We start from the raw sequence: 14,128 nt of genomic DNA, 5'->3' as shown, positions 1-14,128 counted from the left end.
CAGGGGTTCGGCGGAGCCTCCGCCGCGGAGATCAAGACACATCCGACTCATCGTGTAAATAAAAACTTCTCCCTATCGGCGTATTATGTATACGGCAACCGCAGAAGTCACACTGATTTGCAGGTGTGTAATTTGTTGTGAGTTCATGCTCTGTGTTGGTTTTGTTCTTTGAACAAGGTGATGTTCATGCATGGTTCATTTTGTGCACCAGTAACTTTGTCTTGAAATTGAAAAAAAAAAGAAGTTTTTTTTTCACTAAAGAAGGGTTCGGTGAATGCGCATATGAAACTGGTGGGGTTCGGTACCTCCAACAAGGTTAAGAACCACTGCTCTAAAAGGATGAAACACCAATTGCGCCCAGTGTTGGTAATAACGCCGTTAGAGTATAACGGTGTTATTTCTTTCACTAACGAGTAATCTAATTAATTACTGTTGGCATCGTAGCAACGCCATTGCCGTTACTGAGAATGTGAAGTGGCGCCTTACAACAGTTTGGTTGAATGAAGTACAAAGTGTCTGGTTTCGGCACACATTCTCTACTTACACAGAGCAAGGGCGGGGATGATAAAATGATCTGCAGTGGGGGAGAAATCCGCTGAAAAAAACACACTCGTATCATCTTCCCTCATCTCTGTCCCTCCGCTGTCAGTGTCAGGCTCTGTGACACGAGACCCCACCCTCCCCCTAAGCCAGGCCTGGGCAATTATTTTGACTCAGGAGCCAAATTTAGAGAAAAAAAATGTGTCTGGGGTATATCTATTTTTAGGAACACTAATACAAAACCTCACAATAATGTCTGATTGAAAGCTAAAAACGTTATGACAGACTGCCTTAAAAAAACGGAATGGAATTTTTATTTTTTTACTGAATGTACTGTACATGAAAATAAAGAATGTGGGATTTAAAATATTAACTATGAACGATAAAACACTGAATATTGACAACTTCTGAACGTCACGCCCCCTACGAATCAAGCGAAACGCAACAAAAATGCAATAAACACAGCGATATGAATGCGAAGGGTAAAAATACCCCACCTACAATCTGATATAATATCACTTTTCTTGCAGAACATTGTTGTAAAAATCTAAGCCCTTAGTAAAGCAGTGTCGACGAAAATGTTGACATACATGAAATCCAATCATATTTAATTTAATCTTGTTGATGGGTGGGACAAATATAGAATATATCTAATCAGAGCTCCTTAATAGCGTCAAATATGAGGACTGGGGGACTGGGGGTTAGCAACGATGTAGACCCAATCAGATACTTTTCCTTCCTTGATTAGGAAGTTGAAATTCTCTCCAGCAGCGCACACAAAAATGTGTGGATTTTTTCCACTCCGTAAAATGTGAAGAGTAAAGAGGGCACCTTTTATATTTTGAAGCCATCAGCCGGCGAGTCATGGTGACATCTACAGACTGTATGTGAGCTATTTGCTGCTTCTACCGCACTCATAAACAAATGATGAAGGCATGCATCGTAACTCCGCATGCCTGCTTAGCAAAAAGCGTAGCATAAAAATAGTTTTTAAGTTTCTTTGTGTGAATAAGTGGAGGATACAGAAACTTTGAGACACGATGCAGCTGACCTGATGATAATCCTTGATAAACTAGTTTGAGAATTTATTTTTTTGTATTATTCATAAGACTACTACTTTTCAGTTTTGTAAAAACTGGCTATTGTGTGTGAAGTCCTACTTAAGGTTAAATTCAATTTAAGATTTAGGCCATCAAATTAAGATAAATGTTGTGATGGTTGATAAAATGTGGATGAAGAATACTTTATCTTATTTATTTTACTTGTATTTTTTATATACAAAATGCGGCTGCTAGACTTTTGACAAGAACAAGAAAGTTTGATCATATTACGCCTATACTGGCTCACCTGCACTGGCTTCCTGTGCATTTAAGATGTGACTTTAAGGTTTTACTACTTATGTATAAAATACTACACGGTCTAACTCCACCCTATCTTGCTGATTGTATTGTACCATATGTCCCGACAAGAAATCTGCGTTCAAAGAACTCCGGCTTATTAGTGATTCACAGAGCCCAAAAAAAGTCTGCGGGCTATAGAGCGTTTTCTATTCGGGCTCCAGTACTATGGAATGCCCTCCCGGTAACAGTTAGAGATGCTACCTCAGTAGAAGCATTTAATTCCCATCTTAAAACTAATTTGTATACTCTAGCCTTTAAATAGACACCCTTTTAAGACCAGTTGATCTGCCGTTTCTTTTCTGCTCTGCCCCCCTCTCCTTCGTGGAGGGGGGGCACAGAATCGGTGACCACAGATGAAGCGCTAGCTATCCAAAGTCCGGACCCAGGGTGGACCACTCATCTGTGCATCAGTTGGGGACATCTCTGCGCTGCTGACCTGTCTCCGCTCAAGATGATCTCCTGCTGGTCCCACTATGGACTGGACTCTCACTATTATGTTAGATCCACTATGGACTGGACTCTCAAAATATTATGCTAGATCCACTATGGACTGGACTCTCACAATATTATACTAGATCCACTCGACGTCTATTGCACCGGTCGCCCAGAGCAGGGGGTGTCCACATCTGCGGTCCCCTCCAAGGTTTCTCATTGTTATCCCATTGGGTTGAGTTTTTTCTTGCCCTGATGTGGGATCTGAGCCGAGGATGTCGTTGTGGCTTGTGCAGCCCTTTGAGACACCCGTGATTTAGGGCTATATAAGTAAACATTGATTGATTGATTGATTGATTATTGCACTACTTAAAGGTCAAAAGCTCTTTTGTGTCTTTTTACTTAAGTTTACATTAAATATTTAATGCTGTTACTTTTCGGAATATTTTCTATAAATTTGTATTGCTATGCGTATCATATGGCACACTGCAATTTATTGAGTTCAGATAAATGCCAAATGTTCCAAAATACTGTATGAAATATTTTTATTCTTCAATCAGTTAATATTAACAGCTTTGACATTTAAGATGTTATCAAACGTAATAGCGTATAAAATAACGAAATTAAAAATAACGTCTCCGTTACTTTGTTGAGTAACTAATTACTCTTACAATGAGGTAACAGAGTTACTAACTTGATTACTTTTTGGGAGAAGTAATTTGTAACTATAACTAATTACTTTTTTAAGGTAAGCTGACCAACACTGACTTGCGCCTTTTGGCTACATTGTTCTGGAGCCAAACCTCCATGATGACTTGTGAGTGGTCAGAGATGGCTATAATTATTTAGGAGCTATTTTTTAATGGTAATTTGACAACAATTGGAGTTGGTGTGTATGTGCGTGCATGTGTGTGTGTGTAAAATATAAAAATCATATCCAATTTATTGCACAATGATTTCTCTAGTTGTAAGTGAAATTCCAGTAGGCTGAAATGTGAACATTTCTACTGACACAGATGACAGCACATGATATGAATGTTCTTTTTACTAGTTTGAAAGTAATCATTGAAGATTTGTGCTGCCTTGTCTGACGTTGTGTCACGTTTTACAGTCAGTGTGTTTCTATGTATTACTTGTTCTGATTTGTCAAATAGTTCAGTTGCTTCTATTTTCACACCTACATGTGAAGTTCTTGTGTTTATGATCTTATCTCTAATGTGACTGCTGGCCATACGCAATGCGCCTCTCGTACACTAGGGTGCGATTGTGGTCATATCAGTTTGTTTAGCTATGCTAGATGTAAATACAGTAGAAGAAGAGAATGCTACAGGCTAATCAGCTAGTGCTAGTAATTTTAAAGCTACGGAGTGGGCAAATGCTCACATTTAATGGCATCTGGCACGTTGTAGAGGTGTTCTCTTCACGGATGAATCCCAATTTTCACTGTTCAGGGCAGATGGCAGACAGCGTGTGTGACGTTGTGTGGGAGAGCGGTTTACTGATGTCAATGTTGTGAATCGAGTGGCCCATGGTGGGGGTGGGGTTATGGTATGGGCAGGCGTATATGTTATGGACAACAAACGCAAGTGCATTTTATTAAAGCAAATTTTGAATGCACTGAGATACTGTGACGAGATCGTGAGTCCATTGTTGTATCATTCACCCGAGACCATCATCTCATGTTGTAGCATGACAATGCACGGCCCCATGTTGCAATGATCTATACACAATTCCTAGAGGCTGAAAACATCCCAGTTCTTGCATGGCCAGCATACTCATCGGACATGTCACCCATTGAGCATGTTTGGGATGCTATGGATCGGCGTATAAGACAGCGTGTTGCAGTTCTTGCCAATATCCAGCAACTTGGCACAGCTATTGAAGAGGAGTGGACCAACATTCCACAGGACACAATCAACAACCTGATTAACTCTATGCGAAGATATTTTGCACTGCGTGAAGCAAATGGTGGTCACACCAGATACTGACTGCTTTTCTGACCCCCTCAGACTCCCAATAAAGCAAAACTGCACATTTTAGAGAGGCCTTTTATTGAGGGCAGCCTTTTATTGCACAGCACACCTGTACAATAATCATGCTGTTTAATCAGCATCTTGATATGCTACAGCTGTGAGGTGAGATGGATTATCTTGGCAAAGAAGAAATGCTCACGAACACAGATTTAGACCGATTTGTGAACAATATTTGAGAGGAATAGGTATTTTGTGTATACAATAAAAGTTCTAGATCTTTTAGATCAACTCATGAAAAATGGGAGCAAAAACAAAAGTGTTGTGTTTATATTTTTGTTCAGTGTATGAACACATACAGCCCAAGTCCAGTCAGTAAGCAGCACATCTCTGTAGTCTTTCTCCACACTTGGTACTGTGGTCCACAACAAACATTGTAGAAAGATACTTTGGGGTCACTTTAGTGCGGTTAAGTTAGCGTTCATATATTGTATTCATATAAGTTCATGTATTTTTGTAAAGGGACCAATAACATGCATTTAGGCATGTACCAAACAGGTCATTTCCTTCGATTGTATCACTTTTGTCTATTGTGGAATTTTTTGATCATAATCAGAATGACATCTGTGTTGAAAAGATTTAAGTCGGTTTGACCTCTAGGATTTACATTTGAATCCTATTTTGTTTTAGCCTTTTCACCCAGATTTATGTTGAGTTTTGCTAACCATTGAATGATTTTACCCGCATTAGGTCACAGGTCTTCAACAGAGGGTCCACAGTGGTACTGCAGTCATGGTCAATTTTGGTTGATTAGACTGTATATATTTTTTTGCATATTCCCGCCATAATTGTGCCACAAATTTAAATATCTTGAAATGCACATTGAACCAAATCACAGTAGTGTAGTTTAGAACTAGCAAGGGCATGGCCAACATACTCATTGTACCTTGCCGCTTTAAAAGTAGAACATGCATACATGTTGATATTATTATATTAATGTTCACATTTACGGGGCTGTTTGCAACATACGCAGAATACATTTTTTTTAACCACAAATACAACAATAACACCACTGACCAGCTTATGTTACCATTAGTGGTTTAGCAGAACATGTATTTTTTTTAAGCATCTATATTTTTTTCCAATTTCTAATTAAATTAAAAAACATTTTTCATCGGTCCGAAGAATCACAGTGGTCTGGCATTCATGCATGTCACTCACCGCTGTCTCCTCCACACATACACGCAGGGAGCGCGTGCACATACAAAAGCAGCCAAAGAGAAGCAACTAACATCTGCAGTCATGTTGTTGTTGTCATCACAATCATTGGCAAACTCAAAAAGCTAAAGCACGCGTTACATACAGGCGTAGTTTACGTCATTACGTACTAAATGCCGTAAGAGGGCTGGATATAATGTGAAAGTTAGCACCCTTGAGGTATCCACATAAAGCCTGAAAACAGACCCTTTAAGAAAGGTAGTGATAAGTTGACAGTAATTATAATAATTTTAAATTACAACAGTGTTGTAATTTGGACCATTTTAGATGTTACAATTTACCCCATTATTGATTCACTATACTCTTAAAATAGCTTGTGCCTCTTGAGCAGCTCATAAACTATTTACACATAAAGATGAGCTTATAATGCTTATTAATATTCATGCTTAACATTAGATCGTGAGAACACCTTTTGTATGATGATGCTTATTTGAACACTAATGCTTCACATAGATCAGAGTGAAATGTACTGTGCATCACTGAACCTCATGACTTGCTGTTTTTTGCAGAAGTGTGAACAACAAGTCCTGTTCTATTCTATCAAAGTGCAAGAGGAAAGAACACGGCTGCTCTGCTCCCCAAGGGACTTCCTCTCGTTTGAGCTTGAAAAGAGAATGATTTTGAGTAACGGGACTCTTGCCTTATCGTAATCCAACGAGCTTGGTGATCGTATTGCCAACAGTCCAGAGTGCCTCTGTAAGTGTATTTATATTGTTGATGCAAATAAATGTAACGATAGAGCATTGAAATACGTGTCTGGTAACTTTAATTTTCCTCTGATTAAATAACAAACATGCAGCGAAGTGGGACAGAGCCGAGGTCTTTGGTAGTCCTCCGCCAACACCAGCTAGCAATTAGCGGCGCTATACTGTATTCTTTGAATATCTTAGTATTGCACAATAACAAGGTACCTTTAGAACCAGTCGAACTTAAAACTCTATTTTTACTGGATATATGAGTAGAGGTCCATCTTTCCATCAATTTGGGGGTCCTTGGCCTGGAAAACATTGATGCATTGGCTGACATCATATCCGGTTACTTTGGTCAATCACACTTGCCTCCATCAGGATTCAGGACTGAGACTCGTCTCTCAATGCAGTGAAGTGAAGTGAATTATATTTATATAGCGCTTTTTCTCAAGTGACTCAAAGCTCTTTACATTGTGAAACCTAATATCTAAGCTACATTTAAACCAGTGTGGGTGGCACTGGGAGCAGGTGGGTAAAGTGTCTTGCCCAAAGACACAACGGCAGTGACTAGGATGGCGGAAGCGGGGATCGAACCTGCAACCCTCAAGTTCAATCCTTGGCGGACTGCGTTCCCACTTGACCAAATGAACCGTGCCATCAGAGCAAAACAGAAAATAGTTGCTTTGAACCGGACAAAAACGAGAACTGTGAATGCACGCTGTGTTTACTTTGTCGTAATTGTTCTGTGTTTACTGCGTTCACTGTAAAAAAAAGTCAGTAGATTTTACAGTAAAAAACTGGCAGCTCAGTTGCCAGAATTTTATTGTAAAAAAAACATTGGTACCGTTTTTCCATTTACTGTAAAAACAACAACTGTAGATTTTACAGTTAAAAAACTCAGCTCTGTCGTCAAAATGACAAAAAAAAAAATCACAAAAAAGTGGTACCATTTTCCAGTCATAGTAATGCACTCTAAAAATTAACCTAAATTTGTCGGCTCAGTTGCCAGAATTTTACGTAAAGATAAAAGAGGTACCATTTTTCCATTTACAGAAATGCACTGTAAAGGCAGTAGGTTATATGGTAAAGAAAACAGGCAGCTCAGTCGCCAGATTTTTACAGTAAAAATAACTATAGTACCTTTTTTTCCATTTACAGTAAAGAATGCATTGTAAAAGCAATAACTGTAGATTTTATGGTTAAAAAACTGGCAGCTCAGTTGCCATAATTTAACTATAAAAATAACAACAGTACAAATTTTCCATTTATAATAATGCACTTTAAAAATCATCATAGATTTTACAGTAAAAACTGTCAGCTCAATCGTCAGATTTTTACAGTAGAAATAACAATAGTACTATTTTTCCAATTACAGTAGTGCACTGTAAGAACGACTGTCGATTTTTCCTGTCAAAAAACTGGCAGCTCAGTCGCAGAATTTTAAATGGTATCTTTTTTAAATTTACAGTAAAAAACAATGTCAATTTGATGATACATTTCTGGTGACTGAGTGACATTTTTTTTTTTACCATAAAAATACAGGTTTTCTTTTTCTGCAATGAAAAAATGTAATGCAAGATCTAGCAAAACATAAAACTTGGAGGCTTGAGTTCAGTGTGATATATTCCAGGTTAGATACGTCGAGTATGATTGGTCACATTGGTCACAAAAGCAGAGTAGAAGGACATCAATGACAAAACATTCAAAAGGTGTTTGGGAGAGTGGAAATCATTTTCAAATTTGGGACAGGAAGTTGGTACAATTGCAAATACTATATCAACTGTGCAAGTATTTTAAAGTCCATCATTCGAAGGTGTTAGCTGTTAGCATTTAGCAGCCATGTGGATGAAACATGCAGAAGCAGAAAGTAGGTCAGGTTGCCGTTCATGTGCTGACATTCACACATGATAACAAACCTAAGAGTCTGTCCTCTCTTTTGACAAGTAATTGTTTTGTCCAAAAGAGCTCAGCTTCTTAACAAGGCGGCTGTCCTTTTCTTTTTCTTTTTCCTGCTTTTCATGTGTGTGAAAGCGTGTCGACGTCCTACTGGAATGCCAGCAGGAACATGAGCACCACGTTAATGACAATGAGCAGCATCATGATGATGAACACCACCACCTTCTGTGTCTCTGGTGGGAGGTTGCAGCGGAGCATGGTGTTGACCAAACCCATCTTCTGCCTGCTCCACCTCCCGGAGCCGCTGCCCCGAGCCATCGCTCCCGTCGCGGTCCAGCCCACCTCCCCGCTTTCCTTTCTTTCAGCGCCAAGCCTCCACACGGCGTCGTGTTCCCTCGTCCTTCTCCTTGTGGATCTCTCCCGCCCCTCTGTCGTGGCCAACGCCTGGTCGTCTTCTCCTGCCACTTTGCCAACGTCGACTGGAGCCCCGGCCTGCTCGTGGAGGCTTTGTGAGAAAAATCTCGCGGTGGAGTTATTTATGGATTTTTGTGGCGTTACATACCAAAGTGTTCCTCTTCCTTCGCTCTTCTTTCTTCTTTCTGCCGTGTGCTCCTTTTCACTCGATGGCTCCAAATATCAGCATTTAGATACCTCTTCCTATTTTCCATCATTATGTCATCTTGCCTTCTCGTGTGGTGTTTCTCCTCCCATCATTTTTCACAATCATATTCCAAAAAAATAAATAACTAAAAACCAATCCGAGACTTGTTTTCCTGCTGTCCTGCCAATCCTTGAGTCACTGTTCCCCTGCTCTTACTGGAGATGCTCTGCCTCAGCGCTCCACCATCGCCTGTTCCCCCCTTTTTTTAATGTCTTCCTGTCCTTTTCTTGTTCTGCGCCCTGCCTTGCAGATGCAGCAGCCAATCAGGTTACAGAGCATGTCAGCGTGCGCTGGATACCAGAGCAATGGAGGCTGAGCCATAGCAACCCTGAGCAGGCGAGGAAGTAGTGGGGGTGGGTTGTTAGGCGGAGAGCCGTAGAAATATGAGGAGAGGAAAAGGAAGCTGGAAAATGAAATGTACGTTTGTGTGCATGCGCACGTTGTTATTGGTTGTAAAATTACCGCTGGACTCCGCTTCAAATAGTGCGCTTTGACGACATTGCAGGTATTTTTGTAAGCTTAGTCTAGACATGTCCTGATCCCAATCCTGTGATCGGATCGGGGGCGATTGTTGCCTTTTTTAACTGATCGGCGATCAGCTGATCAGCTGCAGAGCCCAGCCAATCTTCAATACAGCTGTGTCCTAGTGTTTACAAGCTAAATATTGTAAGGGAAAGAATCCTTTCAAAGGGATGCATGCTCAGGGAAACACAATTGCACTTCTGTATTCCTTGTGACAAACATGCAGAAGGTGTGTGTATGAATTCCAGGTGGGTGTGAGTCTCGAATTTGAGACTATGTTGCAATGAATCCACAAAGCGAAAGCACTTCTAAGATACTAATCCTCACTACCATGGTGGAAAATAAATCACATTTTTCCCAAGTATTATTATCACTGGAGGACTAGAGGAAAATGAATGGCTAAGCATGGTACACACACACACACACACACACTCACACAGCAAAGTAAAGTAAAGTAGGTGTGATCGATTCAGATGTTGCTACTATCAATGCCAAGTACAGTAAATGATAAATAAATGATAAATGGGTTATACTTGTATAGCGCTTTTCTACCTTCAAGATACTCAAAGCGCTTTGACAGTATTTCCACATTTACCCATTCACACACACATTCACACACTGATGGCGAGAGCTGCCATGCAAGGCGCTAACCAGCAGCCATCAGGAGCAAGGGTGAAGTGTCTTGCCCAAGGACACAACGGACGTGACTAGGAAGGTAGAAGGTGGGAATTGAACCCCAGTAACCAGCAACACTCCGATTGCTGGCAGAGCCACTCTACCAACTTCGCCACGCCGTCCCTATACAGTATGTGTATATTAACAATATCACACTGATTCGATCAATATTTTCTGTGTTCTTATTTATACAAAATCCTTTTTTTGGGTGATTTTTGTTATTGTTTACAAAGTCAGTAAGTCTCTGGATACAGGAAGACTTTGACGTCAAAACCCAATAGATTTAAATGGGAGCCAATAGTAGATGTTGTTTTGTTAATGTGCACTATGTGGGGTGGTATAGCTCGGTTGGTAGAGCAGCCGTGCCAGCAACTTGAGGGTTCCAGGTTCGATCCCCGCTTCCGCCATCCTAGTCACTGCCGTTGTGTCCTTGGGCAAGACACTTTACCCACCTGCTCCAAGTGCCACCCACACTGGTTTAAATGTAACTTAGAAATTGGGTTTCTCTATGTAAAGCGCTTTGAGTCACTAGAGAAAAAGCGCTATATAATTCACTTCACTCACTAGTCACTTTATGTTGCTAAACTGCTATCCTTACAAAATCTAAATGTAATAAGATAATCTTTATACAAATGTGTTATTATACTATACTTGTTATAAAACATTTTCACTTATATAACATATTGTCAAAGTATCAAATCTGGACTCGAAATCTGATTGGGATTGTAAAGGCCAAAATTGTTCATCACTTAAACTGTATGTATTAAAGTGCAGTATTTGTCTTATTTTCTAATATTATGTTGTGGCAATAAAGGACTAGCCTAGTGAAAAAACAAGTTGACATTATCTGCTTAATTGTGTTTCACTGTATCTATTAAACCATATCCAATTGTATTTACAATCTGCAAAGTATGTGAAAATACCGAAAGAAAGGTCCCCGTAAACAGAACCTCCTTAATCAATGAAATACAACCACTGGGTTAATACCAACCTAAATTCTTCTCTGGCCTGAAGCCATGATCCAGCATGGCAGGGACAGCACTATTCACTTTGCCTGATTCAAGAATGGCAATGACCTTTTGATGAAGAAACATTTCCTGTAAAACCTTGCGAAGGTTTTAGGAGAGGCCCAACCGGCCGCTGGACAAATGACCCCCAAAGGAACATTCTTGAAGACCGCCCAAGAGGACCCCAGCACCATCATAGGCCAGCGCTATGGCCTCAACCACCAAGCGGGCCAAAAGCTACTTTGACAGGGCTTGGCCCAGCTTAGCTTCCCAAAAACACACAAAGAGCTGATCGGTCTGTGCGCGGTCAAATGTACACCATCAGGGACCTGACTGGACAGACTTAAGTGCAACTGGACTGCTTCAGCAGATTAATGAGGAGGAGGATGAAATGGCTCCAGAACCAAGTGCACCAACACAAAAGTGAACACCTTTTGTAAAAAATGGTAGATCGTTCTCCCCCTAATCTTAGACAAAACAGATGCACAGACAGGGCATGCAGTTCAGAGACCCGCTTCGCTGAAGCCATGGCAAGTAGAAAGGCTGTTTTGAGGAAAGGTTCTAGCCCCAATTTAGCCAAAGGCTAAAAAGGAGGCTCCGACAGAGCTCACAGCATCAATTGCAAATCCCATGATGGGACCATGTGAGACCTTGGTGGCCGTATATTTTCAAAAACTGTCTAACAAGAGGCTGTGAGCCCATGATCCATCCCTCAGTAGGGTTGTGATGGTTAGGCTTGACCGTCATGCAGCCCTTAAGGTGGATTCTCTCCACCCTTACTCCAGCAGTGTCTGTAAGAAAAAAGAGGACCCTCTGTGTCCCAGCCCTTTCCTGCACACTACTGGCAAAACCGTTTCTATCTACAAGCAAAAATCGCCCTGGTAGAGGGAGCTCTGGCTGCCGGCTGGTTAGCCATAACAGCAGGATTCAAGCTGCAGTGCGGGCCCTGTCTAGGGGCCAGACATGCAGCCTGTAAATCCTCAGGTTCTGGTGTCGGAGCTGCCCTTGACCTTGCGACAGCATGTCCAGCCTGACTGGGATTGACCACAGTGGGCACAGTGGAACTCCTTCTTTGAGTCCAAAGGCCGTGGTCCACCACGCAATTGCCGGGAGGAAAATCATAGACACAGTGATAGCCCAGGAGCACCGCCTGAAAAGCTGCCGTCCTGAAGCCCAACAGCCTTCGGCCATGCTTCACTGTTATGTGTTTTCCCACATATAAATATGACAAACTGCCCCTTCCGTGCGTGCTGTCTTTCCCCTAGTGGCACCGTGTCCAGCTGTTCGTCCGCCTGCTGACTGGCTCGGCCAGGGGGCATTGAGGGAGTGGGAAAAATCGACCGTCCGACCTGTCCTCCCTCTTAAAAACTCCCTATACTGCTAAACCCAGTCCGTACAGAAAGGTACAAATAATAACAAATAATAAAATGAAAAATATCTATTGTAATATACCTCATTGATAGCCAGCTGTTCTCCTCCACCTCCTCCTGGATGTCCAAAACAGTGAACAGAACTGCAGAATTCTTCATACAACAAATCTTCCTCACTGCCCAGATCTTGTCCAGAGCCCAGTTTCTTTGAGAGCCCATCCGGAAGAATCACTGCTGAGTCAAAATTAGAGAAAAAAGAAAAACGTTTAGGTTCATGCGACATATCAGGTTTTTTTGTATTTCCAGTCTGAGAATGTATTTGAACACAATGCAGGTTTGGATTCTTTGTCAGTCAGCAGAGTTCTAAAATATAATAATTAATACATTTTCCTTAGTTTCTTTGTTCGCGTGTGGACTAGTTGCAAAGCCGCACAAAGATATGCTTACGGAAAACAGCAGTACAACATACTGCTGTTTGTTCTAACACAGTCTTGTATCTAATGTTTAACCAGGGCATTGCTTTTGAACTCGGTGAAAATCTACTTAATGTAACACTAAACAATACTAAACTATAAATTGTTTCACCAATCTGTGTATGTAATTTCAAATCCTTATAGAGTCGTCCCTCAACGGGTTTACAGGCCTGAGCCTCACCGTGGTAAACAAATTTCAGCAAAGTAGAATTAATATGAATAAATATAATGCAACCATAACAAGTTTTTTTTACATAATTATAGAAGCCTGAAAATGAAATAACAGCCATATAGTCACCTCTACACTTGTATCACCCAATCTAGTAGCGTTGAGTGTGTTCTACTGTAGATTACAGTACTCACTGGTAGCCCAGAAGATCCTACAAGCATCATTGTAAGCAACGTTCCCTCTAAGGTGCGCGCCTGTGCAATTGCGCACTGCTCAAGCGCATAACAATTTTCGACACGACACGGACATGACAGAGAAAACAGTTTTCGTCATCATTGTTCAAATATTGTAACGTCTGTTGAGACGCTTTGAGGACATGAATTCCATCCATCACTTTACTGAGCAAAACTCTTTATTGTCGGCCATAAAAACATCACCAAAACATTAGTAAAAAAAATGATATCTATCAAAACTGGTCATTTTCTGGAGTACAAACCAGACCAAAAGCAACTTTGTTATATCAACTGCAGCCGCTCGCTCTTTCTCACTTGCGCCAACACATGCACAAATGGCACTTAGCCAGTGATGCGTTTACAGCCACACAAAAAGTCGGACAACTCCAACACTACACATAAAGTGTAATTCCAGGTCGTTACACTATGAGTTACCAATCAAATGTGTGCTTATTCTAGTGTCATTTATTAGGAATCTTAATTGATAAATATTAATCATGAAATGCTGTTAGTATATTAAATAAATACTAATAAAAATATATTTTTTACAAACAGGAAGTTGCAGGAATGTACACATGATCCCCTGCTTACATCTCATTGTGCAACATGTGAATGTTTTAATGGTAACTAAATGCAATGTCTGAAAGGGGTACAAATTATTTCCAAAGCAGGACCTCCACCCAGACAAACAATACAAGTACACAGTTCATGAAAAACAATATTTTTTGTTATTGTCATTGTAAGTGGGCCTAAACACTTATATTAGAAAATAATCTCATGGAAATGACTGCTGTCATTTGATTATAATAATAA

General features: G+C 40.7%; 1 protein-coding gene across 3 annotated transcripts in view; it reads right to left on the bottom strand.

Annotated features, from left to right (window-relative positions):
* The window catches only part of LOC133651933 (rho guanine nucleotide exchange factor 4-like), a 100,247-nt gene that overhangs the window by 37,481 nt on the left and 48,638 nt on the right, over positions 1-14,128 (bottom strand). For 2 of the 3 annotated variants that reach the window (XM_062050191.1, XM_062050209.1), the window contains one exon: positions 12,523-12,671. In XM_062050191.1, coding sequence (XP_061906175.1) covers positions 12,523-12,671 — 149 coding nt within the window. Of the gene's footprint in view, positions 1-12,522; positions 12,675-14,128 lie in introns of all 3 variants that reach the window. The other variant, XM_062050199.1, reaches the window with a different exon arrangement.

The sequence above is a fragment of the Entelurus aequoreus genome, linkage group LG01 (genome assembly GCF_033978785.1).
Source record: "Entelurus aequoreus isolate RoL-2023_Sb linkage group LG01, RoL_Eaeq_v1.1, whole genome shotgun sequence".
In the NCBI taxonomy this organism is placed as follows: domain Eukaryota; kingdom Metazoa; phylum Chordata; class Actinopteri; order Syngnathiformes; family Syngnathidae; genus Entelurus; species Entelurus aequoreus.
This window is presented reverse-complemented; position numbering and strand designations above follow the sequence as displayed.